The sequence below is a fragment of the Protomyctophum bolini genome, assembly GCF_963924005.1.
Source record: "Protomyctophum bolini genome assembly, chromosome: 14".
NCBI classification, from domain to species: Eukaryota; Metazoa; Chordata; class Actinopteri; order Myctophiformes; family Myctophidae; genus Protomyctophum; species Protomyctophum bolini.
Window position 1 is genome coordinate 9,669,548 of NC_137875.1, and position 10,852 is coordinate 9,680,399.

Below are 10,852 nucleotides of genomic sequence, written 5' to 3' on the forward strand. Positions count from 1 at the left end.
TTCCTTGTAGAACTGGTGCAGATAGAGCAGGCAGTGCACATTGATTAGTAGATCCTGGAGTGTTTGCCCTTCATCACATGCCCTTACTGCAATAGGACATTCCGTGCCCGGACCGGCCTCATCAGCCATCTTCGCACCCACAAGGCGTGAAGTCAATTGGTCATCTTCGCTTGCGAAGGACGAACATGTAATATGAATATGATATCCACTATAGCCTATATCTTTTTTTGTGTTTTTTTTTTTTGCTTGCGCCTTTATTTTATTTTTTATGGAGGGACAGACAGTAGGCTGACAGGAAATGGGGAGAGAGATGGGGGGACATGCAGTAAAGGCCGTCGGGATCGGGAGTCGAGTCCGCGGCACACTGCCAGACTGGATTACCAGCCAAGGTGCCTGGACCGCTGAGCCACGGCCCAGGCCTACTATAGTCTATATCTTCAGGCAGAATAGTATAACTCATATACATGAAACATGACTTTGAAGCTGGTACTATCAGGGATAAAACAGACAGAATATCAAAGCCACCCTTGAACAGGAAATTATGGCTTTTTTTCCTTACATCCTCATCGAGTCATGCAACACTTTTACTTCTATTCCACACTCAAACCACCGCTGTTTCTCCGCGGGTTTCTCCATGTTTCTAAAGACCCCGTCTGACGTTCACAATACGTTCTTTTAAACACAATTAGACAAATGACCGAAAAAAACAAAGTGAGTGTGACCATTATGGGCAACGCGGCCGGACAACAGGAATCTAAATTTATTTTATTTCATATGAAAAATAAATGACTGTGATGTACTGACATGTATGATGTATATAGTATGATATACCGAAGTGAAAGCAAAACGTGTGACAACTATAGCCTCCTCCTTTCTCTTCCAGGTGCAGAGGTGTGCCCTAAACTGTCTCCAAAGGAGAATCATCCCAGTCCAACAGCTTCCATCCTGTCCATAACGTGCGTCATTATTAAGCGGTGTTCCTGCCAACCTGTCGCCATGTACAAAAACACTTCAACATTATTGTACTTACCTTGACAAATTGCACCGATATACCCGGAGTCTGTCTACATAAACCAGGCCTTTTGTCTGCTTACTGTATTAAGTCATGGGGGATTCCAACATCAGCCAGCTGGCGGCAGCCGTTTACACAGAGACGCGGAACCGCTTCTCAGCAGGCGAGATGGATCACCTCATGGACACGTACGACATGCACCTGGACTACGGCGTCCCCCTAGACGAGATGCCCGACACCACGCAGGGCCAGGCCTTCTACGTGGCTACCATCGTCATCGGCGTGGTCCTGGTGTGCATATAGTGCTGTCACATTTAGACGTTTAGGTTGATGATTAATTGTCACAAATAATTGTGATATTAACGATTTGAATTGTGTTTTTTGCATTGGAAACTGTAACGTTTATGAATAGAAATTACATTTCTGCCTTTTAGGTTTCATAATAAAATAAAGTGGGGCAGATATGACAAATAACTAAAATAGGAATAGCAATCTTGAAGGAACAAGAAAGTGGCCGCACACACAAGTATTTAATTTAGGATGCAGATTTCTGGAAAGCAACCAAATATTTGAAATACATTTTATACATTGTTTTATACACTTCATAGAAAAAGGTTAGAAATAGCAGATCTACAAGCTGCTATTCTGAAATATCCATGTATCTTTCAGCATGGAAACGATTATGACGATGATGATGAAATAATTGTGATTATCTCAAATAATTAGCGATTAGACGATGATGTAACAAACCGTGACTGCACCCCCTGTAGGTGTGCATCATGCTGGTGTGCGGCGTGGGAAACTTCCTGTTCATCGCCACGCTGGCGCGCTACAAGAAACAGCGCAACGTCACCAACCTGCTCATCGGCAACCTGGCCGTGTCCGACTTCATGGTGGCGGTGGTGTGCTGCCCCTTCCTCATGGACTACTATGTGGTCAAGAGGCTGTCCTGGGACCACGGCCTGGTGCTCTGCGCGTCCGTCAACTACCTCAGGACCGTGTCGCTCTACGTGTCCACCAACGCGCTGCTGGCCATCGCCATAGACCGGTAGGTTCCACCTCTACCATTCATTTGTGTGCACGTCGTGCGTGTGTGTGTGTGTGTGTGTGTGTGTGTGTGTGTGTGTGTGTGTGTGTGTGTCTGCGTGTGTGTTCAATTCAAGATGATGTGTGTTTGTTTCATGTTATTGTCCATGCCAGGTGGAAATGGATCCCAAACTTTCACGTAAAACCCCCCCCCAACAAAAACATAGCATATCTACACAAGTTTGCATTGTGACGATTTAAGGTAAATGAAGTACCTCCAGTAGTAAGTACAGTACTCGAGTAAATGTATTAAGTTACTTTCCACCACTGCCAATAGGAACTTGGTCATTCAGTTGACTGACACTAACTGCCATAACATTCAGAGAGAATTTAATATAATGCAATGCAATGAAATACCCTTGACGGCTTCACTGACACTTTAATTATCTTTGTTTTGTAGAGTGAGATTCATTTTTCTTGAGAGTCTTTTATCTAGCTAATGGTGTTTTCAACATGTCAACAGAGATGCTTGCCAATGTAATCAATAGCACACTGACGGGCCTATTAGCCGCTGTGACATGGCATCTTATCATTATAGCCTATAGTCTGCGGTCTCGATGACAATATGAATACAAAGCCTTGGACTTTTACAGAGAATTATTCAGTTGAAAGTCTGTTATTTACCGTAAATGGTTGCACTGTGGAAAAGCAATTCAGAATTGTCATCAGACTGGGAGCACATCAGAGAACGGTCTGTATCCATTCCCTTATAGCCTAGAAACATCAGACTGGGAGCACATCAGAGAACGGTCTGTATCCATTCCCTTATAGCCTAGAAACTTAAAGGCACATGAAACGCTTGGTTTAACTTCAGGTTAAAAACAACTATACAGCAGCTGGGCACAAACAAAACAAAAAACATGGCAGGTTGCATAACACTGAGTGATTGTAGTACACAGTGATAATAAGCAATGATTTTAATCTGCTGTATAGTTTTTAACATGAATTGCAAAACACACTACACAATCGGCCTGGGGTTTCATAGCCCTTTAAAGGACCTTTAACATAGAATCCAACTTTTTTCCATTTCTATGTGTTTTTGGGGCTCCCATATGTGTTTTCTATCCACACAAATAACCAAATTTGAACAATCAGGCTTTCATATCATAATGGGTGCTTTAATGGAAATTGCTCTCAGGAACAGCTCAACTGATTTTGTCTTCATCGTGATGTCATCAATGTCACCCTACTTTGTATAATTCCTCCTCTTCTTCAGTCTTCAGTTCCAACTGGTTATATCTGGTTATATCAGAGTGGTGATTGAGGCTCAAACCATTAGAAATGACTTTGAGGCACATACTGTAGACCATGTTGCCCACTAATGAGATGCAGAGTGAGTAGAGTGAGTAGATGGAAATTGTACCATCTTGTAAGGACCAATTTACAATTTAGGCATTTAGCAGACGCTCTTAATCCAGAGCGATTTAGAGCATGTATTGCCTAAAAACATGGCAATACATCACATACATAGTAGTAGTAGTGACTAGTTATCACGAATCATACGTAAGCTAAGAAAATAACAGTGGAATATCTATATAATGAAACTATGCATGTATACTTTATAGTGCTATGTCTACATAAAATGCTATAAGTCTACATGAAGTGCTATCTAAGTCTACATACAAATGCTATCTAAGTTTCATAAGTTGGGCCTTTAAGGCAAAGTGCCCCTTTAAGCACATATCTTTAATCAAACATGTATATCTTATGAACGGCATCACAGCAGTTAACGTTTGTCACTCAGAATGTCAGTGTAATGAATAATGGATCACCCAATATCAAGCTTAAATGTGACTGAAAGCCTGTGGCCAATGATTATTACATTATGTGCCACAGTGCACCATGTGAGACTACTAAGTGGGCTGTTTGATTGCACTATAAATTAAATAAGTTCTTGGCTGTGCACGATGTCTAGAGGGGTATTAAAAGTTGTCCAGGCAAAGAACACCTCAGCTGAGACAGACGACTGTGCGGACCCAAAGTCCCAAACTATTATTGTATAGCCTGATAATAGTTATTATAGAATAATAGTTTCCGCTTGCCAGTGGCAGGGGGGAAAGGGGGGCTAAAATGTTGTTGCCACTTAATTGCATACGGGGCTACCTCGCCCCTTATGCAATTAATATATATTTTTTTGTCTATACCTGCATTCCACGGATGCAGGTAACTGTACTGTATGTACTCAAATGGTAAATAAAATATCAAAAGTTAATAAGTATGAAACACCATTGCATTATTGAACATCAGTAGGGTCCTCTGGAAAACAATACGCTGCCCAGCTGTGGTTTGGAATAATCTCTCTATATTCCCTTCAGGTACATGGCAATAGTCCACCCTTTGAGGCCTCGCATGAAATACCAAACGGCGTACGGTTTGATCACGGGCGTGTGGATCATACCGGTCCTCATCTCCATCCCATCCGCCTACTACTCGGAGACAATACACCTGTACCCCCACGATGGCACCGGTAGGCATAGATGGGACCATACGTTAATTAAAAAACACTCACAATAATCGTATCGCAGAGATTTAAATTAATCAGGAAATTGCCCTCCGTCACATACACTAGGTCCTAGTGTATGTGACGGAGGGCAATTTCCAAAAAAAAAAAAAAGCAAATTCATCCTAGTGACGAATCCTAGGATGAATTAGCTTTTGTTTTATTTCAAATGTAGTACCACCCTCTATACTTGACAAAGCGGACATGTAAAGAGTGCATTTTATACTCTGTTCTTTCCCTTCACACAAATCAATTCACCACAAATTACAGATCTACAAGCTTGCAAAGCGTTGTGAGCTTGCAGATCGGCTATTTTTGGCGAACAGAATAGGGATGCTGAGGGTTTGAGTGGTTAAAAAAAGTGGCATTTAATTACAATAATCTTTTAATTGTGACTTCTCATTTTTCGTCCCATCCCTAGACAACGTGGTCGCCGTGCCGGCGCCCGCCAACAAGGTGTTCTGCGGCCAGATCTGGCCCGTGGAGCAGCAGGTCTACTACCGCTCCTACTTCCTGTTTGTGTTCGGCGTGGAGTTCGTGGTGCCCACCATCGTCATGTCGGCGTGCTACGCCCGGATCTCCCGCGAGCTCTGGTTCAAGAGCGTGCCGGGCTTCCAGACGGAGCAGATCCGGAAGAGGCTGCGCTGCAGGCGGAAGACGGTTAGTCAGGGAATATACTTCCAATCTGGGGATAAATTCCGTGAAATGTCTTCACCAATGTGTTTGTGAAAGGTGTCTAGTAACACATTTCACAAAGACTGGAATTCAGTTACCCTATAGTGAAATCTGTGACAGCTGCTGAAAGTACCATTAATAACCTGAAATGTGATTACCTGGAAAAGTGGCTGTTTTTATCCCAAGGAGTGTTTTTCGTGCAAAACAAATGCTTGCAATGGATTCAGAATCCTGAATAAAAGCCCTAGTTTGAGTATATTCTATACTAAAAGCTGAAGTAATGGTAACCCTACTTTCAGCAGCTGTCACATATATTAACCCTAGGGAAACAAAATGTTAAACTTTGTGAGATGCGTTACTAATACTTACTAATATCCCCTGACTAGGTGATGGTGCTGATCGGCATCCTGACGGCGTACGTGCTCTGCTGGGCACCGTACTACGGCTACACCATCCTGCGAGACTTCCACCCCACACTCATCACGCGCCAGCGGAACTCGCTGGTGGCCTTCTACGTGGTGGAGTGCATCGCCATGAGCAACAGCATGATCAACACCTTCTGCTTCGTCAGCGTCAAGAACAACACGGTCAAGTACCTGAAGAGGATCGTCCTGCTGCGCTGGAAGTCCACCTACTACGCCCCGACGAGCAAGACCACGGTGGACGAGACGGACGTGAGGACGTCCAACATGCCCGTGACGGAGGAGATGGAATGTATAGTCTGAGCTGAAGAGACACTGGCCGTTGTAATGGTCAGACACTGTGTAATGGTGGACGATGGAGCGTAATAGTGGGCGCCATGTTTTTTGGCCACAGGTGCAGGTTCCACCAATTAAAATCACGTTACTTTCTCTGTAGATGTTGAGGTGTTTCAGAAAAGTGTTTAAGCCGGCACGGACCGCCGGCCTATCGGTCCGTGGACTTAGGCTCCATTATAGCCTGACAAGTTCCAGTCCTGGTCCTGATGGCCTTTGCTGTGTGTCACTCACCATCTCTCTCCCCGTTTACTCTCTAACTTACTCATGACATTTTATGAGGGAAGGAACTATACTTCTTCCATGAGCCATTGTGCGTACCTTTCCAAAGACTCCAGTCAAAACGATTGTTTAGCTTGCTTCTTTTTAACTTAAATTGTTGTCTTTATTATAACTGTGTTTATTGTTAATAGTGTTGAATAATATTGTAGTTGACTGGGAGTGATTTACGTGACATTCGCATGGGGGTAACGGGGGTGCAGGCATTTGTTTCCGACATACCAAGAGTCTGACAGTCTTTAGTCTTTAGTCCGACTCCTAACCCTAACCCTAACCGCACGCGGATGGCACGGGTGATTTGTAACCGGCAGCACGGGTGATTTGTAACCGGCAGCGCATGTCAGACTTTTGGTATATGTCGGATAAACGTCTGCACCCCGGGGAACGGTAACATTTCCACAGTAAAGCGACCTCCACTAATCAGATGTCCACTTAAACCGGATTTGATTGATTGCATACAGATGTGTGCCTTCAAGCTTCTATACAGGAGTATAATGGCCTCAAATTACAACCAGGAGCCTAGTGGTTAGTCTACGTTGGATTGATAAGATAAGGATGACAAAGGGATTGCATTGTTACTTCCGGAACCTTGCTGCAATGCTATATTTAGGGCCAGGCCGGAAATTATGCAGCCATTGAGTGATTTTGAACCACTTTATTCCAGATGTCCCTAATGTGTTTATAGATAGGATATTGGCTCCCATTGTTTTGATTCTAGGTTTGTCCATCGGTTAATTGTTTTAAACATTGAATAGGGCCTAAGTGGTTAAAAAATAAATTAAGCGTACTTTTTTATTCATTAATTATGTTCTTAAAAATACACATTAATCCACATTAATGTAATTGATTGAAAAGAAATGACTATCGGTAAAAATATCGGTATTACCAAAGATATTTTCAGATCAAGGACCCCCAAAATTATACTAATTTGACCGCGGACCCTCCCCATTTGCTGTATGCCACTGTCGACTCTATACAATAGGTCAAGTGTTCCCAATATTTTCAGGTTGTGACCCCCAAAATAATCATATTTGAACTGGGGACCGCCACACCCTGACTGGGGACCCCCACACCCTGACAAGCAATTGGAATTGTAGGAGTTGAGCCTCACATTTAGTTCGACTCGGTTCCACAGAAACATATTGTGAAAAGAGCCGATCTACAAGCTCACAAAGTCACAATGCCTCGCTGTGAGCTTGTAGATCATCTATTTTCAAAATATTTGCCTTTTAGGTAATAAGATATAGGTAATACAAATATTTGACAATCTTTTATAGTATACTTTTGACGTAGTAATGACATTATTTTCTCTTTTTTATTTTAGTCATTTAAAAGGTCTTCAATTGACTGAAATGTGTAGATACCCTGTAAACACATTGTATGTTGTTTTATTTACTGTTTGTTTGTATATGGGTATATTGTGTCCACATTGTTCATATGCATCGTTTATTAACGGCTATGGATATCATGCCCACAGCGTCACATGCATGTATTGGTAAAAGGTGCACGGGCAAGTAGAGTTCTACAAACTGGGTTATTTGGTATTTTTTTATTTCTACGATATTCACAATGCAGAATAGTTAGAGAAAACATGTGACAGGCAAAGAAATATATATGTGTACAACTGTACATATTTATTTTAGTTTTTTGGGCGTATTAACAAAGTATTTTCTTTTTGTGCAGTTCCTGATTGAATGTGAACGTGATATAGTTTATGTTTTTGGTGTATTATAATCCCGTAAGGGATGGGATGGATCGTTTATTAATGGCTGTGGATATCATGTCCATATCATGCTCACATGGCAGTGTTTATTGCTGTGGGGTATCGTTATTTGTTAGCGTAAGTTCCTCATTTTGCTGGGGACCCCACTCAAAGACCATGCACGCTTTTCAGAAGCGCTGGTCTCGGACACAAACATCTGGCATCCTTTGTCAGACTCTATTGAGAGAGATGTTGGTGCATGGAATTGGTTTTGAGTATTTGGAGAGCACAAGGAAGCACAATGGATTATGAGAATACGGATGGTGTTACTAGTATATCAAAGAAAGACGTTAGTTAAACTTATGTTCAAGGAACGGCTGTACGTGAATGTAATGGTTTTGTTATTCACATTTGCATTTCTATACTTGCGTGTCCCTTTTATGCCCATATATGGAGTCTATGCAGATGTCAGAACATCATTGTGATCTTGACGTCAGAATGATTTCTGTATGTGTCTCTGTCCCTTTATTCCTATATATGGAGTTCTGCCCAAATATGGAGTGTTGGTTGGAGTGTTGTGAGGTCAGAACTGGCAAGATCTGTGTCAGGCATGCCCAAATATGGAGTGTTGTGAGGTCAGAACAGGCCAGCTCCATATATGGACCCTGGGCAGGGGCCCGGTCCAGAGCCCGGGAAGAGGCCTTTTTGGGGCGGTTCTGGACAACCGTGGGTCAGACCGACTCGACACCGGGCACTGCACTGCCTGTGGTGGTGTGGAACGTGTGTGTCGAATTTTAGGTCGGTGGGGCTAATGGTTCTCGAGTTACGTGGATTACAGATGTACAGACGTACAGTACACACAGAGACTTGGTGCATTTATAGTTAGAAAAGAGCACTGGCCTACTTGGAACGATGCAAGTTGTAAATGCATGCCCCACCCAGTTATTATGTCTGTCACTTTTATGCCTTAATATGGAGTTCTTTGTCAGGCATGCCCAAATATGGAGTATATGCAGATACACATTGTGATGTCAGAACAGGCCAACTCCATATAATATATGGAGTTGGCCTGTTTGGGTGCTGGGGTGATCAGGTGTGACTAATTGGCTAATGTGGGCCCTGTCCAGAGCCTGGGCAGGGGCCTTTTGTGGCGGTTCTGGACAACTGACAGGGCCGGGCCCTGTGGTGGTGTGGAATGCGTGTGTCGAATTTGAAGTTGGTGGGGCTTACGGTGCTCAAGTCGAGTTACGTGGATTACAGACATAGACTATGTATTTTTCTGGGGAGAGAAGAGCAGACCAAGGACAGAACCAAAGGTCAAGTTTACAAAGTATTGAGGGTTTAAGTGGTTAAATGAAAATACCCAATAACATTAATCCATCTAGAAAAGATAATGTGCAAACAAATAAACAAAATTTATTCATTTGCAAAACACTGGTGGTGCTGTCAAGGACGTCTATGAAATATTTTATGAAATATGAACAAGTTTAATTTGCAACACAATTTTCTACATTATATAACTTCATCTCTCTCTTTCTCAGCTAAGGGGTCCTGGGCCTGAAAAACGTTGAAGACCCCTGATATAAGTTGTGAGCTGTAAATATTAGCTCTCTTTCTGATGGCTTTAAAGAATCTATATGGAATTGCTTGCATGGCGTTTGATTTTGTTGAGTCCTTTTGTTCCTTGACTCGACTCGAGTCCATGCAGTCTCGAGTCCACATTTTCATTTACACGGTTTGGTCTCGGTCTCGCCCTTAATTTGACTTGGACTTGACTCGGCCTTGGACCAAGGGACTCCTCCCCCACAGAGTCCACTCGAGTCACTACAATACAATGACATAATTTTATTATAGGCTACCCATATTATGAGGCGCCCATTCACATTAACATATAGACAGCTAACAGCGCAGCTTAAGTGCCTGCCTGCTCTCGCAGTGTTTTCTGTACCTAAAACAATTATAAATAAATATGGTCTCGGTCTCGACCCCCTCCCATACTCGGTCTTGACTCGGACTTGGTCTTGACTTTCGTGCGTTATCTTTCACTGCAAGCTTCTGATAAAAAAGCTTCTGGCTTTTGTGAATATTGTGATTTTAACGAGGTTTTGTAGCTTTAATAGGACAATGTTTGTATATCGTTACAGCAGCATCTTCATATTGAATACTTAATGTGTTGTGGATGAATGCCATGTCGGTGTGTTCAATAAAACATAACACTTTAAACTGTTCTGAGATGTCTCTATTAAACAACGATTAACACAAATAATAAATAAAATAAAATAAAAGGTCACAACTTGCACAATGTTGTTGTGTTCTTTGTTATTTAGTATTTTACTTTTGAATGTTGTTTCTTTAATTTTGAAGTAATGTGTCTTCCTTTTTTCTGTGTTTTGGGGTTTTACTTTACACTTGTGGGTACCTTTTATTTTGTAGTGAATTTCTAGTGTTTCCTTAGTTGTTAATTGCATGTCTTGTCTCACCATGTCCTGTCATCATTAGCAAGTTAGCAACCAACTTAGCAAGTATACGTTGCTCACCTGTGTCCTTTGTTTAGTTCTAGCCACTAGCCATCCCTGTGTTGCTTGTATTCACCTAGCTGCATCTAGCAAGTTTGTAGCCCTACAAGCAGAACCCAATGCTACTGAAGTTTCTGACATTTTTACGGAGGGTTCCGAGAGGGGCTAGCAAGTTTGAAACACCGGATTCACCACCACCACCTGCAGACACACTCTCTGTGTGGACCGATGGACGTTTGGACGGTCAGTAAATGTACTTTCTCCCAGTCTGTTCATGGCAGTTTGTTGGTGCCTAGTTCCCTGTCAGTGTCTCGTTGGTTCATAAGT

The 10,852-nt window shown here is 42.4% G+C and overlaps 1 protein-coding gene across 1 annotated transcript; it reads left to right on the plus strand.

Moving 5' to 3' along the window:
- Nucleotides 1–1,105: 1,105 nt before the first annotated feature.
- Nucleotides 1,106–5,998, plus strand: prokr1b (prokineticin receptor 1b; the record flags this gene model as incomplete). The annotated part of the gene is made up of 5 exons (XM_080782153.1): nt 1,106–1,303; nt 1,783–2,060; nt 4,414–4,565; nt 5,020–5,258; nt 5,660–5,998. 5 exons carry the CDS (start codon nt 1,106–1,108, stop codon nt 5,996–5,998), a joined length of 1,206 nt encoding a protein of 401 aa, XP_080638279.1.
- Nucleotides 5,999–10,852: the final 4,854 nt, after the last annotated feature.